The sequence below is a fragment of the Rhinolophus ferrumequinum genome, chromosome 5 (genome assembly GCF_004115265.2).
Source record: "Rhinolophus ferrumequinum isolate MPI-CBG mRhiFer1 chromosome 5, mRhiFer1_v1.p, whole genome shotgun sequence".
Lineage (NCBI taxonomy): Eukaryota > Metazoa > Chordata > Mammalia > Chiroptera > Rhinolophidae > Rhinolophus > Rhinolophus ferrumequinum.
This window is the reverse complement of record NC_046288.1, coordinates 26,954,430-26,969,684: the sequence shown is the minus strand read 5'-3', so window position 1 is coordinate 26,969,684 and position 15,255 is coordinate 26,954,430. Positions and strand designations below refer to the sequence as shown.

The 15,255-nt window shown below is 35.2% G+C and overlaps 1 protein-coding gene across 1 annotated transcript in view; it reads left to right on the top strand.

Moving 5' to 3' along the window:
- The window catches only part of LOC117022404 (transmembrane protease serine 11D-like), a 46,772-nt gene that overhangs the window by 18,429 nt on the left and 13,088 nt on the right, over window positions 1-15,255 (top strand). Inside the window, exons 4-6 of the mRNA XM_033106445.1 lie at window positions 6,581-6,648; window positions 10,324-10,481; window positions 13,252-13,290. Of these exons, the coding sequence (XP_032962336.1) occupies window positions 6,581-6,648; window positions 10,324-10,481; window positions 13,252-13,290 (265 nt within the window). The remainder of the gene's footprint in view (window positions 1-6,580; window positions 6,649-10,323; window positions 10,482-13,251; window positions 13,291-15,255) is intronic.

Genomic DNA, 15,255 nt, shown 5'->3' with positions numbered 1-15,255 from the left:
ATAAATCTTAATTGCTGCTAATCCAATAAGTGAGAAGTGGTATCTCATTATTTTGATTTGCATTTCTTTGATTACTAGTAAGATTTATTCTGCCTACATATATTAATAGGTCATTTTTATGATTTTATTTTTGAAATTTCCAGGTCATGACCTTGCCCATTTTCTTATTGAAGTATTTATCCTTTTTACATAAACTGGAAAAGGAAAACTTTTCCTTTCCTCATTAAAATATTAACACCTGTCATTCATGTCACATATTTTTCTCTAATATGTGATTTGATGTAGGGATTTTTATGCCAAATAGATTTACTATTTTCATGTAGCCAAAATTATCAATCCGTTTTATGATTTCTCACTTTTGTGCCAAGTTAAAAATGTCTTTCTCTACTCCAAATACTCTTTAACATGTTCACTCACATTTTCTTTTTGTACTTTTATTATTTCAGTTTTTATAATTTTATCTTTGATTCATCTGGAATTTATTTTATAGTAAGGTAGAGATCCAGCTTTTTTTCCAGGAGATAGCAAGGTGGTGGTATAAAATACATAAACATATAATATAAAATCATGTATTAAATAGTGCAATTGATTTGTCATGCAACCTTTATAATACGCTAAATTCTTCTCTTTTTTCTGTACTCTTTTACTGATTAATCTTGTCTGAACCAGTACCAAACTATTTAGAGTACTGTGGCTTTATGCTATATTTAAACATCTGGCAGAGCAAAATTTCCCTCGAAATTTTGATGTATGATTTTCAGTTAACCTCAAATATTTATCCTTCTGTAAAATCACTTTGAACACTTAAAACACATGAATAATACTCTAATATACTGCTTTATAGTTTACATAGCACTTTCATATGTATTATCTAACCTTAAACTCACAACAGCCATATGAATTAGTAAATCATTTTTATAAACAGGTCAGCAAAGGTTGTGAGATTAAGAAACATCAAAGGCTATTCAACTGGAAAGTGGTAGAACAAGAATTCAAACCAAGGTGTTCTGACCACAAATCCAAGGCATACCATTTCCAATGGTAACATGAGTGCCACCATTATCCTTGTCCCATAGATGACATTCTTATATTTAACGAGTAGTGAAATAGTCCCAGAACCTTCTATAATATTGAGCAATTCACTTCTTTTTTCTTGTTCTCAATGTATTCATCAGTAAAGTAAAATCATTGGGCCAAATGATTTTTATAGTACTTTCTAACTCAAAAAGCCTGTGATTTTGTAATGTCTATGAGAGCTATGCGTACCACGCATTTACCTGTTTTTCTTACCCTGCCTCTCTGTCCCCTCCTCTGTGTTCTTTACAGGCTCACTTTCCTCTACACTGCCATTAAATGTTGAAGTTGCCCAAGGCTTTGACCTACATCCTCCTCTCCTCTCACACTATCTCTAGATGATCTATTTCTAGATGATCTCATCCATAACCATTATTTCAACCAAAAGTTACATACTAATGACTCACTCTATCTCGAGCCTAGACTTTTCTTTTGTACTTTAGACCTTTTCACCCAACTGTCAGCTTGACATCTCTACTTGACTGTTTTTAAAAATCTCAAATACATTATGTCCTAAAACTAAGCCGATGATTTCCCCACACCATTCCGGTCTTCCAACAATCTTATCCCCATTAATCACAATACAATTGATTCAGTTTCTCAAACCAGAAACCTAGAATTCGTCCTTGACATAGTGCTCTGTCATTCCAAATATCAAATTCATTACCAACCCTTATAGGTTTTATCCCCTATTTCCCTCAAATCCATTTATTTCTTTTCATATCCACTACCACCATACCCATCTAAGCCATCATCTCTAAAGTAATAAAATAGCACCATAACTAATTTGCATTATTTCTTCCCTAAAACTGATATCCATACTCAGTAAGAGATATTGTTCTCATATTGCAAAAGCTGGTTATATTATCCTCTTGTTCAAAATACTTTAGTGACTTCCTGTTATTCGTGATAAAGACCAAATGCTTCTAACACACTAACAAGACCTGCATGGTTTGGCCCTTCTCATCACCCTAGCTTCTTTGCTTTCTATGCTACATACTTGGCATTGGCTTTCTTTCATTCTTTAATCACAACCTGTTTGTTCCCACTGCAGGACTTTGCATGTGCCACTCCACCTGTGAGGCTTTTATCTTCCTCTTCAATCGGATAACTCTGATTCTTTCTTTATGGAGCTGAAGATATCAGCTCCATAAGTATGTCCTCTAAGAAACTTCTCTAATCTCATTGATTGGATCACATTCCTCTACTATAAGGCTACACATATCACAGGTAAAATTTTACTTAAAAGTGCACAATAATTTGATTCGTGCCTGTCTTCCCCCATTAGATGTAAGCTCCATGATGGCAAGGACTATTTATTTTTTCTCACCGTTGTATCCCAGTGTTTAATACAGGAGCATGGAGCACAAGAAGTGCTCAATAACTGTTGTTGAATGAATGAAAAATGAATGAGGCCATTTAGAAATAATGAAAGCACCTGTTTGCAAAACATATGTATCAAAACTGTGAATGCATTCTGATTGAATGGGTCTCTTCAAATAAAACAAGAGATTTCAATCAGGATTCATTCCTAGGATCAACTGAAACACTGAAATTCCCGTTTGCTATCAGGGTAATATTGCAGCAGATGTTTCAAACAATTGCCATTTCCCCCCAAAATATATCTGATGATAATCCCACAAATAAACTAGGACACAGGAAGATAAAGTAATATCAATTTAAAATTCATCTTATAACATTACTTATACTATCAGGGCTTTTGGATAAAATTCATTTCAGACACATCCATTTAAAAAGCATTGATTGTTGCCTAACGCCTAAAAGAAAATTTGGCACATATATGGCATTCAAATAGTTGTTGAATTAATGAATAAATTATGCATTCTATCTGTTGATTTCTGTTTTAAGTCCTAGGGACACAAAATAAAAATGTTGTTGCAGTTGGGGTGGACCTCACAGTGGTCTCCAAAATATGGTTGTTCATCCCAAGGAGGGATTCACAATAATTTATTAGAGTGATGGAAGAAAATACTCAGATGTCACTCTACAGGTATTTTTCCCTTAAATGATTTTTTACAAAACAAGAAAGGAAGGAAGAGAGGGAGGAAGGGAGGGAGAAAAGAAAGAAGGAAGGAAGGAAGGAAGGAAGGAAGGAAGGAAGGAAGGAAGGAAGGAAGGAGGACGGGAGGGGAGAGGAGGGGAAGGGAGGGGAGGGGAGGGGAATGGAGGGAAAGGAAGGAAGGAAAGAAAGAAAGAAAGAAAGAGAAAGGGAAGGGAAGGGAAGGGAAGGGAGGGGGAGGGGAGGAAGGGAGGAAGGAAGGAAGGGAGGAAGGAAGGAAAGGGAAGGGAAGGGAAGGGAAGGGAAGGGAAGGAAGGAAGGCAGGAAGGAAGGAAAACAAGAAAGAAAGAAAGAAGGAAGGAAGGAAAAGAAGGAAGGAAGAAAGAAAGAAAGGGAAAGGGAAGGGAAGGAAGGAAGGAAAAAAAGAAACAAAGAAAGGGAAAGGGAAAAGGAAAGGGAAAGGGAAGGGAGGGAGGAAGGAAGGAAGGAAGGAAAGCAAGAAAAAAAGAAAGAAAGAAAGAAAGAAATGGAAGAAAGAAATAAAAGAAAGAAAAGAAATATATACCTTTAATTGGTTTGCAAGGATAAGCAATTGACCTCAGGGAAGACAGAAAGTCACTTGCTGAATTTCAACGAACACTTTGCATGATAGCTGGAACTGACAATTGAGTGTCATGATTTATTAAATTCTACCAATGATGCAATTCATGCATTTGGAGCCACATGATTCTGTGGGAAGTTTTTTTAGCCCTTCAAACCAAGTATTTGAATTAAACTTAGAATCATACTTTTGAGTCACTTTATCATAGTGTTTCAAAATTTTAAAATTCTATCCATATTGTTAACATTGAAAATATTATTTTAAAATAAATGTAATAAAATACCTAAATATTTGTTCTATAACTCAGCGTTTTTAATTTTTAATTTTGTCAATGTTCTATAATGTATATTGTTAGTAATATAGTATTATTACATGTGTATAACTTATAAATAAATATATATGTTTTGGCTCCTTGTGCACAAAGTGTTTGGAATGCATGCAAGTACATAATCAAGAGTACATATTTCAAAACCACTGTAGTAATAGATAGACCATATTGCCACATATTTTATCTTTTTCTTAAAAACTAAACTTCCGGAACCTCTGATTAAACAAAATAGAAAGTTGTATCTGGAGGGTGATTTGAAATCACAGAAACAACCTCATTTCTATCCTTTAGCTCGTGAATAATATGAATAAAACTATATCTATTAAGAAAATACTGAAAGTAAGAAAGTGATTTGTCTTCATGGGTAGCTAATAAGATCTTTTCCCTCTAAAGATGAAAAAGATGTGACAATTATAAACATTCTATGTATAATGCTTTACCCTTTGTATGATTAGTCTATTAACAGATTTAATGATGTTCATTTTGTTAGAATTTACCTAAATAATCCATATCTGACTTCAATTTTTAGTGATAATATTACTGAGATATGAGGATTCTAGACAACTCCAGAATACAAAGATAGCATTGCCACCCTCAATCAGGAGGAAAATATAAAACAGTTCTTTTTTAATTTTTTACTTGATTTTTGTCCAATGTAATAAGAGGGTCAAAAGCACAGGTTACAAAATCAAGTGAGTGTGAAAGCAAACTCATGTGACCCTTTGAACACAGTAATTATTTTGAAGGGAAAAAGCTAAAAGTTGACTGTAAAGCTCACTAAAAGCTAACACATAGTTTCCATAAGCTGCAGTCATCAGCTATATACAGATAAATTTTTTAAACACACCTTTGACTCTTCTCTTTTTACTGATGGAGAAACTGAAAGGAAGAAAGTTTACAAGGTTCATTCAATTTCTCATAGCAAGCTAACTCTGTGTTCTCCATTTACTGCTCTTTCCACTATCCCACTGGCATCCCCTTCAATCATCTGCTTACTGATTTTCTACCAAGCATCTGATAAATTCTAATGAAAGAACCAATAATATTTCCACACATTCCATAAAATATGGAATCTTGTCCATAGGCCTCTTCTTTCATCCTTGTATATAGATATATCAACCAATTAATCAACTTGATTTATGTTACTTTTCTTAGTCCTCACTAAATTGCCTCTTAATATTTTCCGCACAACAAGAAAGGTCATAATTAAATTGGATTTTTAACACTTTGATCCAGTCTAGTCTGTGCAGGTGCAACACCAAATCACAATTTAAAATATGATTATAAGAAACATTTATCTAAATTTTAGCAGCTCCTTCAGCCTTATGTCAGTTCCTTTTACTTCTGTTAAAGTCAAGTAAAATTAAAGTTAAAATCATTTTATTAAAATACTTTCCACAATATACCATATTAATAAACATATTAAAACCCATCCTTCTATGTAGCTAACTGGAATACAGTTCACCAAATGACAACAACAGTTAATTCTAGATCATCAAATTTGGGGTGACTTTTTGCTTTCTTAATACATACTAATATTTCTGGAATTTTTCAAAAAAGGAACACAACTTATTCTAATAAAATCAATAGTCTCATTATTCTGAAAAGTGTTCAAGGCCTCTCTAAAAAAGAAAACAATTCCATTTTGTCAAACAGCTGGTTGTTCTGATATCAACTATTAGAGTGGATATTGAAAAAGATACAATATGATGTAATAGAGATTGCATAAAATTCAAAATTTCAAGAATTGGCCTAAAAACCTGGATTAATGTAACATTCAGCACGCTACTTAATTTCCCCACCTTCGTCTTTTCCTGTCCACCTTCACCTTGGTGCAACCTCACATTACAAGCTAAAAGAATCCACTCTCCATCGTGAGACCTCAGTACATCTGACCCTGCATCTTAGGAACTGTTCCAGTCACAGAACCACTCCTAATTCATTATGAAGCTCAACTTTATACCTCAAGAGGCCTGTCCTTGCTGGGATTGAGCAATGATTCAGAGAAATAGCTGTGGTTAGGTCAGGAAACAAACAACCGATGTGAAAAAAAATAACCTCTGATGCTTAGGCATTAATCAGAAATAGCAAGGAAAAGAGTGCCCTTGGCTTCTTTACCCCTTCTCTTCAAGACCACCATTGTTACTCACTTTAACCTGGTTTTCCCTTTTGGAAACAGTTAAGGGATCACACAATGTAAGTTGTATCAGTGGACTTCCCTAATGTTGGCTTGGTTCCTGCCCCCAAACACCTAGGAACAGCCACCAAATCACATAACATGGGATCTCATTGAGTAAAATATCCAGTGTGTTTCGAATGGCTTCTAGTGAAGACGCATCCTGTCCACTATCATCTTTGTGTAATAGGTGAAGAAACGGGCAGTGCATCAAAAGTTTACAAACCTGCCTAAATCAATCCATGTGCTCTGAAATGAAACTGAACTGTGAATTGATAACATTTCTCATTAACATAAGTCCCATGTTGCAAGTTTGGGAGCAAGGACTAAGGACAGAAAGAACTGTAATTACAGAGAAGCTTTTTTCCTTTCTTTCTACAGATTACTAAAACACTCAAAGAATCAAATTTAAGAAATCAGTTCGTCAGAGCTCATGTTGTCAAACTCAGGTGAGTGGAACTATATAAAAAAATATGTAAACTTAGGTGCGGTTTGGCCCATTTGATTTTGTTTTACAGCATGGATAATGAATGTGACATTCACACAATTTGTTGCAATATTATGAAAATAGTATCATGGGCAGCTTAAAAAACAATGCCAAAACAAAACCAAAACATGCCTCATAGGATCTATTTACCTACTAATGCAAATAACCTTATTAATTTAATTCTTGTTAGGAAAAGGAGGAAAGGGTGGAGAGAGATTTGGGTGAAGGGACAGTAACAGGGCTATCCTATCGTATAAATGTAGTAGATACCATTCACAATGCAGTCTATGTAAACAGTGCCCACTGGAGTTGTGCAATGTTGTGGTCTTCAGCATATTCATCCAAGATCACTATAATCGACATCAAAAGTGACTTGTTTTTTGTCTGCCTGGAATGCTATACTATAAAAAAGAATGCTGTGGCAAATCCAAGCATGTCTGTCATGAATAATAAAGGGAGTAGTGACATGCATGTTAGCTATTTGCCATTCTTGCCTTAGTTGAATGTGTACCTATTCACGTGACATAGGACAAGCATTCTCAACTAAAATAGTCAACCTTTACTGACCCTACCACAAATGCTTCAAATGCCCATATTGCGCAATCTGTCAAGTCATATACAAAAATTCTTTGGAAGAAAGAATTATTTAATTCTTTCTTAAATATCACCACCACAAAAAAATTAAATTTTTAAATTTTCTGTAGAGTCACATAATGAGTACCCTGGAGAATGAAGCTCTGGTCATGTAAGTTTTGTTGAGAGGTTAGAGGAGTAGGAAGAATCCATGAAAAGAGTATTTTCCAAACTGCACTTCAGTCAGTTCAGTGTACATTCGCCTAAGTATTTTTCTTGTGAAAGTCTCTGTACTAGCTGCAAGCTCTGAAAACATGAAGGACTGAATAAGCTATCTGTGTTTTCTCTCCTTTTATTCACTTCCCATTTACTGCTCAATCCCCTGCAATTTCACTTGTGACCCCACCACAAAACACTATTTGCTCTTGCCAAGTTCAACAATGACAGCATAGGGAATACAGTCAATATATTATAATAACCATGCATGGTGCCAGATGGGTACTAGACTTGTTGGGGGGATCACTGCATAAGTTATATAATTGTCTAACCACTATATTGTACACCTGAAACTAATATAATATTGGACTCAGCTGTAATTGAAAAATAAAGAAAAACAATAAAAAAAAATTACATCCAAATCACAAACTCCAAAGGAATGTTATCTGTTCTCTGGACCTCTCAACAGTATTTGGCCCTGTTGAATTTTCAAGTCTCCTTGAAATATTACCATCCTGTAGTTTTTATGACCCTACATATCCCTGATTTTCCTCTTACCTCTCTACTTCCTACTTCTCCATTTTCTTTGCAGTTCTTATTCCTTCTCTGTACATTCCTCAAATGTTGTTGAAGGTCAAGCTGTACTATAAGCCTCACCTTCTCATTACTCATTCTTTCCTTTTGGTGGCTTCCTTGCCACCTATATGCTGATTATTCTCAAAGTTGTATCTCTGGACCAGAACTCTTCCTTCATCTCTAGAGATAAACATATATAGCTATCCTCTTGATATCCTCATATGTATATCTTGCAGACAACTCAACTTTAATATGTCCAGACCTAAACCTATCATCCTTCCCTCACCAAATGTTACTCTTCTAGTGTTACCTACCTCTATTAATGGTATCACCTTCACCTTCAAGAAATATGAGTTATCTTTAATTCCCTTCCTTCAACCCATGTTATACATGAATCAAAGGTGTATATATATATATATATATACACACACACACCTTTAATGCATGTGTGTGTGTGTGTGTGTATATATATATATATTCTTGATACGTATATAATGAATATATACGAGGTTTGACAATTAATTTCGTCAACTTGCCACAGTGCACTTACATTGGCAGCACTGTACTAACAGCTCGGTAAGGTTTCATAAGCTAGGTACATCAGTGTCTCACAGCTGTGTTTGTGTCGACGTGTGGCGGTGTCTTGCTGAGTGGCATTCATTACAGATGTTGCATATTTTTTTGTACCATCGCAAGAATGTCTGCGCTTGAATTAGAGCAACTAACGAACATTAAATTCCTTGTTAAACTTGGCAATAATGGAAGTGAAATCAGACATGTTAGTCCAAGTTTATGGGGATAATGTCATGAAGAAAACAGCGGTGTACAAATGGATTAAATTTTTCTGAGGGGAGAGAACACGTCACTAATGCTCTGTGACAGATAAACTTCTATATTTTTCTTTTATGAGATGATGAGCAGATTCTTTTCTTTCTAATCCACACTTTCACTGAGGATTTAGTTCATTGAGAATCTGGCGTTATTCTGAAATCCCATGTCCACCTCTCTATTTTGCACTAGCCCAAGGCCTCATCTCCAGTACTTTCGTAAATGCTAAAACTCGTCTGTTGTATACTCTAGTGTTTACCACATAATATTCATATTCTTTATTTTTGGTCTTTCAAGATTTCTCTTACTTTCCTTTGAACTCAGTTTTGCATTTCAAATAGAATTTATTATATTGTTTTCTAGCATGTCTGGTTGTTTTATTTGGAAAGTTTTAAAAATTATTCCGGTTTTCATGTTGCTAGAAATAGAAGTTATAATTCTTTGTTCATCGCCTGCTTCTCCTTCAGAACTGCTAGATCTATGAGAATGACAACTATGAATCTTGGTCATAGCTAATTTCTGAAACTGAAAAGAGTGACTAGGACAATATTTGTTAAGTAAATATTAAATTAATGTCTGGAATGAATATTATGGCAGAACTAGCAACTGAGATTAGAGAAAAAGGTCTAGAATGAACATGAGGGCATCAAAACCAAGTTTGTCTCAATGCATGTGTTCAGAAAAAAAGACATCCAGTGTTCAGGGGAGGAAGTGATTTACATCATAACCTACATGAAAGGAAGCGGAAATTATCTTGATGTTAAATAATTATAGCCTTTAGTCGAATTATCGAGGTTTGCAGAGAGGTGTATCTGTGGTTAATTGAAATGGAGATAAAATCTTAACATATGACTACAAAATATGAAATTTGATTTTGTAGCCAGATGAATGGGTGTAGGTATCAGAAATTTAGCTTACCCTCCAAACCACATACATTTGGAAACTCATCACTTCATAACTTTGTTTAATGAGATGGGGTTGGGGGAGAGGGCTGAAGATTTGTGAAGTCTAATAATAGCTAATAGTTATAGTTCATTTACTATACGTTATATATTCTGTCCAAAAGCTTTGCATATATTAATTCATATAATCTTCATAACAACTCATTTTAATGTGAGGAGACTTAGCTACAAAAAGATTAAGAAAGAAACAGCTTAACCAAAGTCAAACAGTAGATGGCAGAGCTTGTATTCAGACTCTGGCATTTCTGACTTCAAAGCCAGTTATCCTGAATGGTGGGTACAGTATACTATGCATTGAAATAAAATATTTGTGGAATAGCACAGTGGTATATCATTACATATAGAAACACTGTTATGTGAATCTGTTCTAAATTAAATACCTCATGTAAATTTTTTAATGTTTATTCAAGAAGAGTATATAAATAGAAGAGCAGAAAATTGTCATACTTATGTATTTTAAAAAATATCTTTATGGTTTTCAGGCAAGCCGGTAGTGGTGTGATAGCAGATACTGTTATGAAATTTAAATTCCCTAGGAATAACCATGGTGCATCAATGAAAACCAGAATTGAGTCTATTTTACACCAAATGCTGAATAACTTCGGAAACTTGGAAATAAATTCTTCGACTGAGATAACACGCAAGTATCATTTTTTATATACCTTTTTTTATTTAATATATCTCTCAGTTTAACCAGTTATAATTCACATTTTAATTTAGTGAGAGACTGACCACTTTTCCCTTTATGAAAACAGTACATTATAAAGCTAGATATAATATGTAGACCTTTACCATAAAACATTCTAAAGTTTAAAGAATCATTCATATAGTAAATTTTAATTTGCTAAAATTTCTTTATTCATTTTCCTTCTCAATAGTCCTTACGATGAATGTTGTTGTCAGATGTTCAATTTGTAGTTATGCTATAGAAATGGTAACTGTTCAAGGTCAGAGAACAATTTAATGATCCTCTTCACCTAGAACAGAGCATGCCGTTGGAAGGTAACTGGTAAATATTTGTAGAATAAAGAAGGAAATTAGAAGATTTAGGTATATCCCTATCTTCTCTTTGAAAATCATCTCTCCCTCAGCCTGTCTTGAATCTATGTCCATTTTCTTCCATCCCTACTGTTACCACTCTGGTCCAAGCCAATATCATTTCTTAAACTTCTGCACTGGCCTCCACACTACTCTCCTTGGCCCTTCCAATCTATTGTCCATATATTGATCAAAGAAATATTTTACAATATAAATGCAATATTGCTTAAAAGCCTCCCACAACTTCCCACAAACACTGCCCCTACCCCCCACACACACCTGCAAGTGGGATGTCATATTTCCTCCTTTGCCCAGGACAGTCATTGTTCATGCCAATTGTCCTAAGAACCATTATAAGTATTGCTCCCTCAGTGTCCTGGTTTGAACAATAAATGATATTGCCATTTCATCTAAAGCACTGCATGATATTGTTCATACTTCCCCCAGCACCTTATTATACCTCTGTCTTTCTCATTCACTGTAATCTGGCCACACTTTCATTTACTTCAACTGCCAAGCTCCTCGCCTTCCAGCCTCAGAGCCTTTGGATACGTCGTTCCAATTTGTTATAACCCTCCCTAGATCATACCTGCACATCCCTCAGGTCTCATCAAAATTATTGCTTTCTAATGGAAGCCTCTTGTAACTGCCATTACTCAATTATTTACCTTTGTCACAGACTCCTTCATTTACCTTCATAACATTTCCCACAGTGGAAATGACAAAATCATTTGTGATTCTTGTACTGTCTTCATCCTATTCTGTAAACTTCGTAAAGGCAAGAACCAGTCTGTGTTGTTGATCCTACTATCCTTCTACCACCCAGTTTCTAGTACCTAATAGATACTTCATTATAATTTGTTGCATGACTAAAAGGATTACTTAATATATCGCTAGAATTTAAGGACACTCCTCCAACTTTGCCACGTACTTCTAGCTTAGTAAACCATGATTCCCTCATAATAAGCTCAAGATTAAAGAATTTTGGTGGCTCCCACACAGGACTGATATTCAATCAGATAGTTTACCAAAGATAGGAAAGTAATTTGAAATCTGTTGGTAAACAATCACTGCACCAGGCCCACAAAGTTGTCTCCTCAGCCCCTCTAAGCCCTCCCACCCGTACTCTGGACTCCCAGCTCCTCGCCCTGCAACTAAAGAGTTAATGCTTAGCACAGAAAGGACCTCCCAGACACTGCTCTAGCTCCATGGCTGGTTGTACCCTTTCTGACTGGCTGGCATTCACATATTACAGTTTGTTTAGTCCTCACAACAACCATATCTTACAATTTTATAGTTTCCACTCAGAAAAGGTAGATAATTGCCAAGGTCATAGAGCCAGCATGTAGAGGAGTCAGGATTTGAAGTCAAGTCTCTCTTGTTCAAAGAAGGAACAAGCAGTGGCCCGTTATTTTTCTTTCCTGCCTCCAAAAAGGTGTCTTGGCTCCTCTGACACTTACAAAGCAGAAGTGATGCCCAAGCCCTGTGAAAATTCTGGCAGCAAGTAAGTTTTGATTTTAGAGAGCATGAAAACCTATTGGAGAAGTTTAGATTTCTCTTACCGGAAACAAGAAGCTGATTTATTTAAAGATTTAAAACAGAAAAGGACATGATCTGACATACATTTTTAGAAAATTCAGCCTGGTAAAAGTATAGAAGGATGTACTGAAAAGTGCAGAAGTGGAGTCAGGGAACCCAGTTCCTGGGTTATTGTAAGAGTATAGGTGTCAAATGATGAAAGCATGAACTACCGTGCTTCCCCGAAAATAAAACTGGATTTTATACCGTATTTCTCCAAAAATAAGACCAGGTCTTACAATAATTTTTGCTACAAAAGATGCATTAGGGCATATTTTCATGGAATGTCTTATTTTTTCATGAGCAACTATGTACATTTCATTTATTCATGTACAACAATCTACATTTATTCAAATACAGTCATGTCTTCTTCTGGAACATCGTCATAACATACTAAATGTGTCTGTCTGGCTGACGATCTTAAGTGAGGCTTACTTTTGGGGTAGGTCTTATTTTCAGGGAAACACGGTAAAGTAGTAGCCAAAGGGATAGGGAAGATGGGGCTAATTCAAAGGAGAGTCAAAGGGCAGAAGGTACAAAATCTGGAAACCAATAAGACGTGGAAATGACAAGAAAGGAAAAGTTAAGAGACCATTTTAGATTTCTGGCTACCGGTTTTAAGTGGTGTGATTACCAAATGAGGAGCCTGGCGTCTGTAAGTGATTGATTCTGATCATGGTTGTCTGAGGACTACACTTTAAGAAAGTAAGGTGAAATGATATACAGTCCTAATAAGGACTCAGTACAATAGTATTGATCTTACTTACTCTCATCCCTTTCTTTTTGGACACCAGAAATGACTGACCAGGATACAGTACATATGTTCACTCAAGGTGAGTTTTAAAATTATTTTGTAAATACGGCTTACCAGAATATAAAGAGTAAGTGTTCAAGTCATTTTTGCTCTTTGCCAAGGCAGTGTCTACTGAGGTGGTATCTTTATTCTTAATTCATTCACATGGGGTGTTGTTGACATAAGACATTACTGATTCCCTTGGTCCGTGGAGTGATTTTCAGGTTTCCCTCTCCTTTTTGAAGAAAAGAGGTAGTAGGGGCATTCCACCCACTCTGTATTGAGTTTGCCCTCATGAAAAATTTCTTGGCAGCTTTAGAAAGCTTTTCCTGTCCTGGTTCTATGGTGACACTTCTGTAGATGTGTAAATTATGTTTGGTGACACCAATTATATGGCTTCTCATAACCACCAGAATACGTAGCTTGCTTTGTTGTGGATTTAATTATAAAGTATAATAAAAAAGTTATGAAAGGTGTTGTCAGTTTTATGTCTATAACCTAAAGGAAAAGTCACTACTTTCCAATGTCATCCTGTATACTCTCAGGCTAGGATAACAGAAATATAATCCCTAAAAACAGCAGTTTGCATCTCTGCTAATAAATATAATTAGAAATTAGTTCAGTGTACCTCAATAGCTGGTCTATCGCAGATACCTAAGTAATGATACAGGATAATGTTACCCCCATGAGTGTTTTTCAACTTAATTATTATGTTGGTGCAAAAGTAATTGTGGTTTAAAGGTTAAAAATTGCAAAAACCGCAATTACTTTTGCACTACCCTAATATATATTTAATTCATGCTTTTTAGTAAAAATGTGCTTAGGTAAATTACTAGAGAATTTGGTTGGAGGATACGGCAAAGGAACCTACGTTCCATGTATATTTGTAATGTAAGTCTAGTCCTCCTCTACCTGGGAACTCTGTTAGAAAAAAGTGCCTTTGGATGGTTGTCTCACTGAAGCAGTGTCCCTACTTTAGAGCTGGTCCAGCAATAGAAATTGTTGGTGTTGATTTACCTCTAAAATCCAATTAATAGATTTAAATGAAAGGAAATAAATCATGATGATGGGAGATGAGAGGCATGGAGTGATCAGTCCACCCCAGCCCATTGCCGCTTTGGCCATTGGGGTTCTCATGGGCTCTCTGCAGATGTTTAAGTCAACCTCATATAGATACTTAGGAACACGGTCACCCTTGAGAACATTCCTTTTCAAGTTTATTTTAAGGTAATTCCTTGAAAGTTGCTGAGAGTAAATCTGAAGCATTCTCACCACATACACATACATACACACACACACACATACATACACACACACACAAATTAACTATGGGAGGTGATGGGTGTGTTAATTATCTTGATCTTGATCATCATTCGACAATGTACATGTATATCAAGTCATATTGTACACTTTAAGTATATTTAATTATATTTGTCATGTATTACTCAATAAAGTTGGTAGGGGGAAATGAATTTTCTGATTTTTCCCTACTATGGGTCTGAGAGTCAATATTTCTTTTCTTTTTTTTTTTTAGCTTACAATAAAATTGTAAGATAGTTAAGTGTACAATGTCATGATTCAATACACACACACACACACACACACACACAATGTGAAAAGACTCCCCTCATCTGGTTAACACATAATCCGTCACCTCATTTAGTTACCCCTCCCCCAATTTTTTTGGTGAGAACACTTAAGTTCTACTCTCTTGGCAAATTTCAATTATACAATACAATGTTATCAGCTATAGTAAGCATGTTATACGTTAGCTCTTCAGATTTTATTCACCTTATAGCTCAAAGGTTGTACACTTTTACCAAACTCTCCTTATTTTCAACCCATGTTGGCAATCATTTTCTACTCTGTTTCTATGAGTTTGACTTTTTTTCTTTTTATTTATTTTTTATTTTTTATTTATTGGGGTGACAATTGTTAGTAAAATTACACAGATTTCAGGTGTACAATTCTGTAATACATCATCTATGTATCACATTGTGTTCAC